General features: G+C 40.2%; 1 protein-coding gene across 8 annotated transcripts in view; it reads right to left on the bottom strand.

The window, feature by feature from the left end:
- The window catches only part of rap1gapb (RAP1 GTPase activating protein b), a 134,575-nt gene that overhangs the window by 55,876 nt on the left and 63,858 nt on the right, over nt 1–14,841 (bottom strand). For all 8 annotated transcript variants that reach the window (XM_061726897.1, XM_061726902.1, XM_061726896.1 and 5 more), the window contains exon 2: nt 11,651–11,686. Coding sequence is in view for 6 of the 8 variants with exons in the window: in XM_061726896.1 (XP_061582880.1) it covers nt 11,651–11,686 (36 nt within the window). In the remaining 2 variants the exon portion in view is untranslated. The remainder of the gene's footprint in view (nt 1–11,650; nt 11,687–14,841) is intronic.

Below are 14,841 nucleotides of genomic sequence, written 5' to 3'. Positions count from 1 at the left end.
GCATGCTGCGCTAGATCCTCAGTCAAACAGACCATGGTAGTTGACTGATGTTAATTACCTCTCATTAGAGACAACACTCGCTGCACCTGGATTTTGTCTTCCCGTCTTCCAGAAAATAGTACCAGAAGACATCTGGTATAGCGAGAGTTTGAGGAGTGGTTGTTTATTTTTCCTTCTGTATAAAAGGAGAAGAAGGGAAACTAAACAATAACTTAAATCCATGGCACAAAACAGGAAAGCCAACTTTTCAGGTTAAAGGCTGTTGTACACTAAAGGCAGAGTTAATAAACTGCACAAAACTGCAAATAATTTGGATGTGAACAATTGCTATGCTTGCCAATTAACATCATGGGCAAAATTGCAAATTAAATGTTAATATTTCATTAAAAAAAACAGGCTGAAATCAACACCAAGTGACAATGATCGAGTGTTGCCTTTACTGGCAAAAAAAAAAGAACTGAATACTTGGGTACGTCCCAACTTTAAGGAAGATAAGAGAAATTGGTGAGTTCCACTGTTTGGTTCAGGGGCTCAAACTGCACAACCGTCTCATCAAGATGTACTTCAGGATTTCTGTTCAACAGTTTCAAGATCTGCTGCAACAGTGAGCTCCAAGCTTGAGGAAGCACAGGAGGAATTCAGAGCCGATAGACCTGGAGCGCTGGCTGGCTGTGTGTCTGACCTTAAATCATACTTATTCTTCACCATTTATTGGTTTAAAACATTTGTGTGCAGTGTCTCTTTGATGTAATCCTTCATGCAACTTCCCATGTTACAGTTTATTAATTGTACGGATTAATAAGGTGTGTTTCTATTGGGAGCAAAGCGTTTGAAAAATGGAATTGATCACCCGGTGAAAATATGTTGTTGTTGTGAAAGCCTGAACGGATACAATACGTGTGAAAAAAATGAATGTGAAAATTCATCGCACAAATATGTCTGTTGTGCAAAGGCCTGTGCATGTTCATGAAAAAAAGTATTTGGTTTTATTAAATAAAAGGGAAATGAACTAAGAATTGAGAAAATATTTTTTATAAAATTAAAATCTCCAACATTTGTTTGTATTTTGTGTGTGAGTAGTAGTGAAATAATGTGTTATGTTATGAAAGGGTAATGTAACTTTGTGCTTCTGCTTTTCCCGTCACAAACTCTCTGTTTTGATCCGGCTCCTCCTCATCTGTCAACTTCATATTTTGATGTAAACCTCTTACTTTCACTATCAACAAATCAAAATCACCTTTCTGCTGCACATCACCTTCCTGAAGATCAGTTTCTGCTGCTGCGTCACCTTGGTTTCTGTTTACAGAACAGAACTCATACAAAATGTTGAAAAGAAGTCCAAAAAAAACAATATCTGCACTTATTTTTTCAATCTAAAAATGTATATAAAATAAAAAAGTGTTCAAATGCAAAGCAAAGGGATGTAACCTATATTTATATTTGAGTCATACAATTCTGCATACATTTGAAATGTCTAGGTCACATGGTTATAAAGCTATTTTAAAAGATGGAAAATCAATAGTGAACATTTTTTCCCCAAAAGAAAAACACAAACGATGGACATTTTGAAGAGTCAGGGGGACATGTCCCCTCTGTCCCCAGTGGAAATTATGTGTAAACGCTTCACTGGAAACCTGACATCAAAGAGGGCCTCAGGTTTCCTCTATCTCTCACTCACAAAGCCGCTTCTTCTTTCGCAGGCAGTGTAACACCTCAATTCATGCGTCTGAAATATGTTCACCAGTAGAAACAATATACAATTGACAAAGACTCTGATGGCGCTTTTGCAACTCACAAGAATAAATGTCCCAACAACAGTTTAAAAACTTGAAACTGATGAGAGATGAAACGACTTCAAGATCAGTGAAAAGAAGTTCAGTTGCATTCGACTCAAACGCAACGAGACAAAATCTGGGTGTAATGAGCGCAGCTATCTCCTTTTCTCAATGACACAAAAAGGTTCTGAAAGGATTTCGTTCCGTTCTCAGTGAAAACCTCTCGAGGTAATTAACGTCAGTCAATTACCATGACCTGAATTATGAGGAATCTACTCCAGCATGCACAGTCTGAACTGGAAGACAAGCCATTTCATAAAATACATGAAATAACTGCGTATTAGGAGTAGGTACATGTGAGTGGAAGTTGTTTTTAAGAATGATCATTAATTTTATGTGTAATTAACATCCTAATTCATTGTGCAGGTATTTTGCATATATAAGATATGCAGGTATGTAAAATGAAAGTACATATTTTTTTGATTCTAATGTTTTTCATATTGGGATATAAACAATCTTATGGAATTTACCTTAAAATTAAGAAAAAATACAAACCACATATCATAACACTATTATTTGGCCCGAAAAAAAGATCTAAAATACAGACATTGCATGTTAAAATGAAATACGACCCCATAAGCTGCATATCTTATAGAACCACATTTTCTTTACGTCGTTGCTTCAGTTCTTTGAAGTTGGCAGACTTTTGTTCCTGCACAGCTCGTTTTATGTCACACCGCAGCATTTCAATCAGGATCAAATCTGGACTTTGACTGAGTACATCTTGACTCTTTTCTTTTTGATGTGTTGTAGATGTTCTAAATCATTGTTGTGATATATGATTTAAATTGTTGGACAATTTGATTGCTGTTTGCGTTCATGATCAATAACCACAAAGTCTGCAGGTCTGAAGCGATATTAAAGGGAAAGTTTCGTTTTTTACAACCTGGACCTTATTTCTGGCATTTTTTATGGTCGTATACTCACCCAGAAAAGTTTGGTGTCATTTGGAGTCCTTCGGAAGATATTAGGGGTTTTTTTGCGAGCCGCTTATCCATATAATGATAGCGAATGGGGGCACAGCAGGACACAGACGATGCAGCGTCTAAATAACACATTATTGCCGCGAAACTCGTTCATTTCTTTTATGAATCACTAGATCTGCTTCTGGCCATCTTCCAGGACCTGTTGTCTACATCCGGGGCTGTGTGTGTAACAAAGAAATCAGTTTGTAAACAAGACCTCTGACCTGCATGATGTCATCTCTGTGCGCATATCCCAGACACAGCTCTGTGTACAGCTGGAGTTCGCTACTGTTAGTTTACTGTTAGTTATTTGAAACATGTCCATCATATTCAAAGTCGTCGTCCACAACCTCAGAATTTGACAAATATTCAGACATAATAACTAACAGTAAACTAACAGTAGCGAACTCCAGCTGTACACAGAGCTTTGTCTGGGATATGCGCACAGAGATGACGTCATGCAGGTAAGAGGTCTTGTTTACAAACTGATTTCCTTGTTACACACACAGCCCCGGATGTAGACAACAGGTCCTGGAAGATGGCCAGAAGCAGATCTAGTGATTCATGAAAGAAATTAACGAGTTTCGCGGCAATAATGTGTTATTTAGACGCTGCATCATCTGTGTCCCGCTGTGCCCCCATTCGCTACCATTATATGGATAAGCGGCTCGCACAAAACTCCTAATATCTTCCGAAGGACTCCAAATGACACCAAACTTTTCTGGGTGAGTAAAGAACCATAAAAAATGCCAGAAATAAGGTCCAGGTTGTAAAAAACGAAACTTTCCCTTTAACCCTCCATCACTGTATTTGACATCTGTTATGAGGAATTTGTGCTGATGTGTTTTTAATGTTTTCCAAGCTTAGCATTGTGAGTCAAACATTTCCATTTGGTCTCATCTGATAAATTTGCATTGTTCAAGAAGTTTTATGGTTTTGTCTGATGTAGTTTTGCAAACCTAAGCTATGCTGCAATGTTAGATTATTTTGCTCATGGTATAATCGAGCCATGATTCTTATTTTTATTTAATTTAACTGTCACTGAGTTTAACATTGAACCTGCTAGTTGAGGCATGTGGAGGCTTACGCTGATGGGTCAGGAAGTGGCTTGAATGTCCTTTGCGTGTGATTAATTTTTCTTGCCGGAAACTGATGGATTTGGAAGAGACCCTTCGAAACTGATGAGCAGCAACAACTGCTTCTCTAACAGGGCTTTTTGAAAAACTGAAAACCAGTGCTGGTGCTAGGCTGGAACCAGTTCCAAATAGTTCTACAAAGAACTGGATTGTTTTTCCATTGGCCAGAGATCACCGGAAAGCCAGCACCCTACATAATTTCTTATGTCAACAGAAGCAAGAAATCCATAAAAGAATAACAGCATTGGCAAACAAATTTCGGTCTGTGCAGATAGTGATCCTGGCCCTTAAGATGTTGTTTGGAATCTGAAATTGACTTTATGTAAAATCCCGCCATCATCAACGCCATTTACTGTACGTTTCAGAATGAAGGTTGGTTTCTTTACAGTCATGTTTGCTCTACGGTACCCATTTTTCATGACATGAAGTCCTTTGAGCATCTAGTACTCTCCCACCTCAAGACCATCACTGCCCCTTCCTGGCAGTTCACCTACAGAGCCAACAGGTCTGTAGATGATGCTGTCAACCTGGCCCTTTACTCCATTCTGCAGCATTTGGACTCCATGGAACCCATGCTAGGATCCTGTTTGTGGACTTCAGCTCTGTAGGTTCTGTAAGTGCTTCTGCTTTTACCTCTTGCTGTACACCAACTACTGCCCCGCAACCCATCAGTCTGTGAAACTGATCAAGTTTGCAGATGACACCACCCTAATTGGGCTCATCTTGAACGGAGATGACTCAGGAGAGCCGAGAGCTGGAGCTGGTGTCCTGGTGCAGCTGCAAAAACCTGGAGCTCAACACCCTGAAGATAGTGGAGATGATCCTGGACTTCAGGAAAGTCACAGCCCCACAATCCCCACTTGCCCTCATGGACACCCACATCTCCATTGTGGACTCCTTCCACTTCTTGGGCACCACCATCACCCAGGACCTCAAGTAGGATCAGCTTCCTCATCAAGCCCAGCAGAGGTTGTTCTTCCTGTGGCAGCGGAGGAAAATCAAAATGCTGACTGAGATGATGGTACAGTTCTACACAGCCATCATCGAGTCCATCCTCACCTCCTCCATCACCATGTGGTAGACTGGGGTCACCACCAGGGACAGACACAGACTATAGCGCATGTTGATCAGCTGCAACCTCTTGGTCGGATTGGTGCTGATCCTTGTCACCCTGGACACATCCTGTTCACTTTTTCAATTATTTTATGTTTTTTTGGCACCATTACATTAGAGCAATTTTCTAGTCTGTGAACCTGTTTTCACTGACACTTGCAATAAAGCAGTTATGATTCTGATAATTTTCATCATTGATGGTTGATTGCGTGGTTAAATCTTTACAAATGCATCTATAATTTATAGAATTTTCAGGTGATATATTTTTAGACTTACAAAGGTTAAATATTGTGGTTACTTTGGTTGGTTACTAATTCCACCGGTCTAGCCGTGTGGCAATAAAAGGAACTTGACTTGACTTACAATAATCACAGCCCCCGCCATGACATACCGGTTCCTGCGTCCGGCACAGCAAACTTTTGCGGTCAGTATAGAACCAGTTTTCTTGGCTTTCTTAGTCGGTGCTTTACTTACATCCGACAGTCAAAAAGCAAAAAATTGGAGCAAAGTTTTGCACTAGCACAAAACTACACTGGAACCGCTTTGGTTGAAATAGGATGTCGGCTGATCTCTGCTTTTATAGGAGGTTGGCTGACTTGCTGATGATCAGTTAAGTTATTATTTGCAGTACCTGGCAGTTACTTTCTTAGTTCTAAGGGTGTATTTACCTATAGTGAAGAGGGAACATATAGATGAGGGCGCTGAAGCGGTATAAATAAAATCTAGTATTGTTGTCTGGCTGTATAATAGGCCTATAAATGGATGGCACCTGTAGAATAACCAGCACAGAAGACTGTGCTGGAACTGAAGTCAATAGATGGAGGAATAAACTATGCAGAACAACATATGGCTAACGGAGGTGACAATCTGCTCCAAAAACAATACTCATATGAACATATAAACACACTCTTTCAGTGTGACACTTCCTATAAATGGTCTGCACTTAAATCTGGTCTTTTTAAACAAGTTTATGTCTTACAAAGCATACAATGTTTTTCACATTCACAAAGCTCTTTTGGTGCATATGCACCTTATATGCAGCAGCATGTTTCTGCAACCATACCCTAATGAGCCTATCAGCGGGGACAATATGCGATTCAATGTTCTGCCCAAGGACACTTTGACACATGGTGGGGCATCGGTCCACCGACTTCCCAGCTGGAGGATGACCGACCCCCAAAATGTTCACTGTTAGGGAGTTTATGAGCTGTGGGATTACTGGCATGGTTACTGGCTATTTGCACTAATGATTAATGGCTGGAAGGATTGTATGTTTGCATCCCAGTCTGGTACCCGCTGACAGAACCGAAGCTCTACAATGTTTTGGCAGCAACACGAAACTCTGAGCTGCTGGGAAAGACTGTCCCGGACTGGTTGACTGAACATTAAGATAAATTTGGTTTGATGCAATGGCCTGTTCGGATCTCAGTCCAACTGAACATCTGCAAGACAAGCGTTGGCATATATGCTTTCTCCAGGCTTTGGTCTAGAATTCCTAATATGATAAATGTAAAAACTTTGTCCCCATGTCAGTCAAGCCATGTGCCCTGACAACACGAATGAATCATGCTATGCTGACTGAGCTGTAGTCTGCTACTGTATTCTTTTCCTGTGTGCTTTGTCCTCATGGCATTGGCTCCTATACATTTGAATGGAAATTGGCGATTAACACCAGTTTAGAGCAGCACAGAGCCCAGTTAGAGGTGTCTCTTGGTTACTCTCTCATCTTTTAACACTGAGGACCACTTCATTACCACCCAGGTTCTCATGTCATTCAAATCCATGCTCAGGCTCATGGCCTTGGTGATGCTTTGACGGACGACCCGGACTCAGGAGATGCACCAGATGCACATATTCATAATAAAAACATGTTGCAGCGTACCTTTGAAACCAGTTGAGGTTATATTTAAGCCTGTTGCAATATAAAATATCTGGTGTATAACTGAGAGAAGTTTTAAAGCAGCACAACGTAACTTTCAGCTTTTCTGAGTTTGGCGGCATCTTGTGGACAAAATCGGTAGTGTTTTACCAGAAAGAACACTACGTTTCCCATGAGCACCAGCGCGTACTGCCGGAAAACTCCTATCCCGTCGCTGCATTTGTTTTGATGAGAGAACACGGGACGCTTTTCTGTTTCACCAAGTGAACAGAAGGAACGCAAAAGAGATGTTAAACTGCTGGAAAAGGAACTGGAATTTACCGGGATACCTTAAACAAGGAAGCCAGGGAGCAGTATATGGAGAAAATAATGATTATTAACGGTCTGGATCCATATGAAATCCCTAAGAGATCCCTGAATCCCTGAAGAGCCATGTGTTTCAATACATTTGTATAATAGTACAACATACAGAACATGTTTTGTATTCCTCAGTCTTACTTCTCTTTTCTTTTTTTTTGACTGCTATATTATGTTGAAGAGGCGTGAGCAATATTTTTGTTTTCCTCGTGAGATTATTTTTTTCCTCTGCAGCTAGAAATACAGTTAATATTTTTTCCTCAACAAACTAGTTTTATCTGAAGATTGGGGTTAATTGCTCCGCAGAGAGCTGGCACGCAACTGCGTTTAGCTGGCGAAGTGGGGAATAAAACCCGTGTTTTGATCCGACGCCCGTCTGTGTGAGTGTTTGTGGTTTAAGGCTGATTTATGGTTCTGCGTTAAATCGACGCAGAGCCTACGGCGTAAGGTACGCGGCGACACGTCAGTCTGCGTCGATTTAACGCAGAACCATAGATCATGCTTTACTGTGTGTTTGGTCGTTACAGCCGCGATCCAAAGGGAGCCGACGGCTCTTTCACTCTTTTACTTTGTTATATCAGATACTTGGCCTGCGTGGTTCTGCCTCCGAGCAGGAAACCGTTGAAAAGTTAAACCATTAGGATCTTTTCCCTGGTCTGTTATATGTGGAGCTGCTGCAGCCATAACGCAGCACAGGTTGGTTACCAGCTTCTGCGGAGCTCTGAGCTCCAAGCCCCGCCCATTTTCGTCTCGACTGCGAATCGGGAAGGAGGGGGAAGTGACGTATGCCGTAAAGCAGTCAAAGTCGTAACGATTTGTAGTTTTTTAGTGTGGCAGGGTTCCTACCATGCTCCTCAAAGTTACATAGTGCCAGTGAAGGTGATACAGATTCCCTCAGACCATGACAGAGGTTCATTAAACCTGTTGTAAGTTGATGTACCATCACAATGACTCTGGAAATATGATATTAAGGTGGAAAAGTTACGTAGTGTCGCTTTAACTAATACAGAATTACAATTGTTCTTTACGTACAAAATTAAGCTTTTAGGAACAAAATACTTTGCATACAGCCAGATCATTCTTGTAGAAATGTCAAGGCTTTTATTCAGGCTGCATTATTACAACCCATCAGTAGATTCAAACAGAGGAAGACACAGTAATTACCACCATTAGTGATATAAATATATTTATAGGAGTTTCATTCTTAACAGTGTGCTATAAATTCTTTCCACAAATGATTTATGGTTTGGTTATGGTGCTTGTATGCCGGGCAGCACGATGAAAAAAGCAGAGCTTGGAAGAGTAAAATAAAAGTAAGGATGCTGTGCAGGATTTCTTCTTCACTCAATGACACCTACTGGGACACGGCAGGCTGAGGATAAAGTGGAGGTGGATTTAAAGCACTGGCACTGGGGTGAAAAGCAAGATTTTTAATGACAACCTGTTCAGCTTGATGCTGCTATCTTACATCTTGACAGTATAATGCTGTCCTCAACCCAGAAGGCGTAGAAGAAGAGGGGCAACAGAGGATGGAGGGGGGGCAACTAAATCTCCTTACTAAAGGACTCCACTGTGCTGAATTTTAGATTACATTACAGCCTCAAGAAATTAGATCCTCTGCTCACATTTAATCCCCAAAAGTCTTTTGTGGATCCTGTTGTTCAAAATCTGGATTATTTTCATGCCATTTTTCTCCCCCTGCTGGAATACACAACTGGCACGACGACTTCATGATTACTGTATGATCAGCAGTGATTACAATCTGTGCAGTGGATGGATAGAAAAGGTCTAACCGCTCCCCACGGCACCATTAGCATCTGCTGCAGACCTGTTTACAACAGAGAAAGTAAAACCCTCCTTTTGAAATTCAGCTTGTGTGCGAGGGTGCATCCTCCTATGATGAGCCTGAGTCATCTTTGAACCTTTAATTTCCTCTTTCCAATAGTCCATTCCAGTGCCTTTTCCAGAGTCATTACGAGTCAATTTTTGCTTAATTTTATGGCCCATTTGATGTATAATAACAGCACAACACAGTTTTTCAGCTGCCGGCAAGCCGATTGACAGACATACAAACAAAAGGGCACAACAGTCTTTGAGCAAAACAATATTCTTCTGCTTTACTTGCAAAACAACTACAGGCTGTCTGGTTTTTCCTTCAGTTTTATTTAAAAGGGGAGTGTGTGTATGTCTGTGTCAATTTCCTCCCTAAAGCTTTGTTTATAGTTCCGACGAAAAGTCTGGTGAAGTCTGGGTCGGCGACTTTGACGGCCGTGGTCATTTATACTCGTGATTTGCAGTTCAAAGCTCCAGTTGGAGGCAGACTTTTGTTTCCATGCATTTCCTTAAATAACAGTGGCTGGAAATAGAAGTTGGACACAATTATGGCTTATAACTATGAGGAGAGAAAAGAAAAATTTTTAAATCAATCGGCAAGGTAAGGGAGAAGTTTGAAAAAAAAACAACCCAAAAACAAAACTTTTTTGTGCTAGCAGCCATTTATATCGCTTTGTCAGATTGTATCCTAGCTTTCATGCGTTGTCATGTCTTTTTATGTAGTTATAACAGTCTGAACTGTACCCTCCTTTCACACAGGGTAGGGCCAGAGACGTTCAATAAACGAGACAGCCCACTACGGTTCGGTTTCCTGTATCTGTGTCACGTGACTGCCACGTCCCTTTAGGAGACTAACAGCAGGTCCTGAGTCTATTGAGTCCTATGGGAAAAGTGAACGTGAGCACAGATTATTACCAATTCCTTCACCCCATAGTAACCTAAGTAAATATGGAACCCATTTTTCAAAAGCCACAAACCTTCTCAACATTCTGACACCAAAATGGCAATTTTCAGACCTGTCGGTCTTTAGGAGAAAATTAACTTTGTTTGAGACCTGTCTCTGTCTGAGCAACACACTCTCGCGAGATTTGGCTCTCATCGTTTTCCCATCGGATAAAATGAAGTTTAAAACTTAAATAAAACTTGCTTCTTTGCTTAATAATACTGTTATTTTTATTATTTAAGTGTTGTATGTTCCAAAACGATGTGGGGAGAGGGGCGACCACGCCCACTTAGGAAACAGGAAGTGTATACCATTTCATACCATTGGCAGTAACGGTAATGCGCTATCTTCTGTATAGAGTATCTTTGGTAGGGCCCACTTAATTCAGCACCAAGGTGATTAATCTGAATGTATTCAAATGCCAGAGTCCTAAACACAGCAGAGCATGCCGACTGGAAGATACAATAATCTTAATAAATAGTGAAAGTCATTGTGTGACATATCCCATAACTAACCATTCATCAGCACACTCATTTACAAATGTAACAAATGTATTTTATTAATAACAGTGTGACCAAATCCAACTTCTCATCCAAGGGAATGCCTCAAATGTGAGCGTGGAAAAAAAAAAATATTAGCATGGACTTCAGTGTAAGATGCTAATGCTGCAGCAGAATATAAATAAAACACTACTAATCATTAAATCTGAGACCCTTGAGATGTCACTGGCCTCTGCTCTACATGGCCAGCTGGTATTACACACATGTCTTTGCTCCCTGTCTCCGTCCATCTGCTGTTGCCCTTGTACACATTCACCCTACATGCCGGGAGACTCCTGTACCTGCCAAGTAAGGAACATTAGCTCCACCATCTCCAGTTAGATAATATATAGATGCCCAGTCATTAATAAGATAGTGAAAAACTCTGAGTTAAGCTAAAGATGCAGGAAAGCTTATGGCTTTACTGCTCTAAACACGTAGTTATTAGCCTTTACCCTTTCTCACTACCTCTTTCATTTTGATGTAGCATACGTTGGAAGTTAATTTGAATATTTTATCCCTCAAGTAAGTGACTAAGCATTAAATTGATGGGAAATTCAAAGTCTCTGCAATTATAATCCTGAGTCAAACATTGACAGCGCAAACCATGGCACCTTACATTTCTCAAAGAAAAGAACAGCTCCACAAGGGAAAAGCACTGGTACTTAAGAGTACAGCAATTGATTTTAATCACTAACCATTAGATCATAAATCAACTTGATAAAAATCTTAACCCTCGCAAGGCACTGAGTCTCTGGTCAAAATGACCCAAGCTAGAGCAAATAATCTCAGTTCCTCAGAGGGCTGGCCAAACCCGTAGTGCCTTGCAAGGGTTAAATCACGGGACATTTGAATATGTCACTATAGGGTACAACAGAACTGGAATCAATCAAGGATTATTCACTCCCCACTTTTCTCTTATTTTATCTTTAACCCAGTTCATTACACATCCCACCACACTGTGGCTATCTGTCATTTTCTTGTCAACAGCCTTAAGTGAACTCATTTCTCTGACACATAATGTTGCTTTTGAAAATGACAAGGACTCACCACAAGGTCCTGGTCCTGGAGAAGTTCTTGTCAACTCTAGAGAAAAATGGAGACAGGTATTAATTATCTGAGATTGCATTATTCTTTATGTTGATGATACACAATTATAGATTCAAACAGTTGTTGATATTTTAGTATTCTGCTTTTTCCATCAATAAAAATGATACATCCCTCATGATGCATATATTCCTTAAGAGGTCAACAGATATTTAGGGTTTCCGTTCAACTTCAGTGTCTGAGAAGGTGCAAAGTTTTAAGTTAAAAAAGGAAGACAGACGTAGCTAATGATGAAGCTTGTCATTTAGGAACTGCAGAGTTTGGTGGTAATTCTCTAAAATCCATGTTGCAACTGGTATTTTACAATGTTGATTAGATCATATTTCTTATACAACACAAAAGATAACTGTTCACCTACAAGGCTATCCATAACCTCGCCCCTCCTCATCTATCCGCTTCACCGTCCCCTCTACTCGCCCAAAAAACCATGGGAGCCAGAGCTTTCAGTCGCTCTCTGCCCCCAATATGGAACTCACACCTCCCCAATCTCTGTAACATTGATTCAATTACTCGCTTTAAATCTCAACTCAAAACTTTTCTGTTCAGGCTTTCCTTCTATCTCTGAGTGGGAGACCCTGAACAGATGTCTGCACAGATAACGTGAACAGTCGATGCTATGATGCCTTGACCATTATCCATACTTGTCCATTTATCATGACTTTACTATCTATTTATTATCTATTATAGCTTTTACTATTATAAATGTATTGTCTGTACGTCATTGTTTTTATCGAGCAATCTGCTTTTATATCAATAAAATGTACTATTAATATTATTCTCATCACATTTATAGAACCAGAGTGTATACACAATGACATCTAGAGACTAAATCACAAACTGTAGGTGAATACCTCCCACTACAAACTATGATGGGCACAAAAAAATCTTTTGAGCTGTGAACGGTTTGTCATTTATGTATGGAGCTAAAACAGTTTCATAATTCACAAATGCACAGGACAAGTTTTACAAATGCACAGACCGATTTGCAAATACACACACAGTTTCACACGTGCACAGAACAATTCACACGTGCGTAGGACAAGATATACAAATGTATTTTTGATGCACACACAAATATAACCTGATTTACAAATGTTTTTTTGTCTGTGAGTTGCGCTGGATATGTGTGTGAGTTTTGAGACTTCCTTGACGTGACTCGATCCACAGATAGGTTTTTTTTTTTAAACGGTGTGTGTATTTGCAAATCGGTCTGTGCATTTGTAAAACTTGTCCTGTGCATTTGTGAATTATGAGACTGTTCTAGCTCCATATTTATGAGCTGCTATAGGAACAAGGATGTGCAATGTGGCAGAGAGGGAAGGAGAATATGTCAGATATGTATTCCTCCCTCGATGTTGAAAAAGGAATGAAAAATATGATCACACGCATAGCTCCACACAAATAAAGAAATAAATATATATACAATTCAAGTAGACTTATATCGCCTCCATCACAGCTCAGTTTTCTTCCTGAAGTTCAGCTGGAGTGTACAACTAGTTTTCTGAAAGAAGGGAGGCAGAAGCTGGCAGATGCAAGCAGACTGTCACATATGTATAACCACACACACACACACACACACACACACACACACACACACACACACACACACACACACACACACACACACACACACACACACACACACACACACACACACACACACACACACACACACACACCTCTTTTTCTTTACTCATCTTTGGATAAAGATTATTTGAATAATGCATAGCAAATGTTTCTACCAGCAGGATCAGAATTTCAAACCGCACAAAAAACAGATGCTGGTTGTGGACAGTCGACCCTCTGATAATCACTGCCTATTCTTATCTCCCTGGGGCGAGCCAATCATGTAATTACCACACTCCATTCAGCATCCACACACACACCCTTCACAAATTAACTGACACCACGGCTAACGTACTGTAATATTACCAATTATAAATGTAAATAACATCTTGTTCTACCTAGATGAGGTCGAATTAATCTCAATCTTTTTACAAACGTCTCCTCCGGTCCAGAGCACATAGTATCATGCAAGTACCTTAAATTTCAGCTTAAATTGAATAAATCCATTGGTTTTCCTGTAACCAGGCACTTGTTGCACTGAATAAGCCTTCTACAGGCGGGCAGAGATCAGACCACAACACAATAAGGTAGCTTCAGTTCAAATAATATAAAATAAAAGTGCAGCGAGCTTGCAGAAATTAGCTACATGGTGTCCTAAAAGCGATTTTATTCCTTCTTTGACTCATTCCTTTTGACCACATGAAGAAAACTTATGAAAGAAGGTGGGATGAAATTAAAATATCACTACACTACATCTCACATCAAAGATGCCATTTATTTATCTTTTCACAGTTTACCCACCAACCAAGTTGTTTTGTCGTTAACTACAACTCAACATCAGTCCTGACTGACATTTGTTTGACATGAAAACACTGACATTACACGTCCTGCGGGCGAGAGCGCTGCTCTTTTGCTGTCTTTGCTGCCTGTTGTTGAGAATGGAAACAACACTTTCCCGGTCAGCGATGCGGTCGGTGTTTTGTCCGCATGCTGACAAAAGCGGCACGTTGTTTTGACGGTAACAGTCAGGAGAGAGAAATAGGCCATCGTATCAACTTCACCTCAACTGTAAATCAAGGAGAGACGCAAGCAGTGAAGCGTTTCAAAACAGGTTTGGTTGCCACAATTATCTGACGTAAAATGACTTCTAATGGTTTGCATACTGTATATATTTGGATTGTTTTCAAAATGTTTAAAATAATGGGTTTTAGAGAGCATAAAAAATACATTGACATCACTTCGGACCCTGTCTCTTTTTTAATTGCTTTAATGGACTACCAATGTTTTAGTCTCCTGATACTTCTTATATTCTCATTTCTGTTTAAAGGACCACATATTTAAAAAAAAACATGTGTATTCAGAGAGCTCTCTAAATTAGATGCAGCCTAATATTTTCAACACTTAGAGGAGGCTTGTTAAGAGCACTTGATAACAAGTCGCCCCACTTCAGCACGGTTGTTCTGAGATAACCAAGGGCTCTTGTGAACTGCACAGAGATTCCACATGAGGAGTGGTTGCAAAGCATCCTGTTATCAACTGATAACGACCTAAATCCTCAACTGTCATGT

This window comes from Cololabis saira, chromosome 8 (assembly GCF_033807715.1).
Source record: "Cololabis saira isolate AMF1-May2022 chromosome 8, fColSai1.1, whole genome shotgun sequence".
Lineage (NCBI taxonomy): Eukaryota > Metazoa > Chordata > Actinopteri > Beloniformes > Belonidae > Cololabis > Cololabis saira.
The sequence above is the reverse complement of the archived record's forward strand: the minus strand, read 5'-3'. Positions and strand labels throughout refer to the sequence as shown.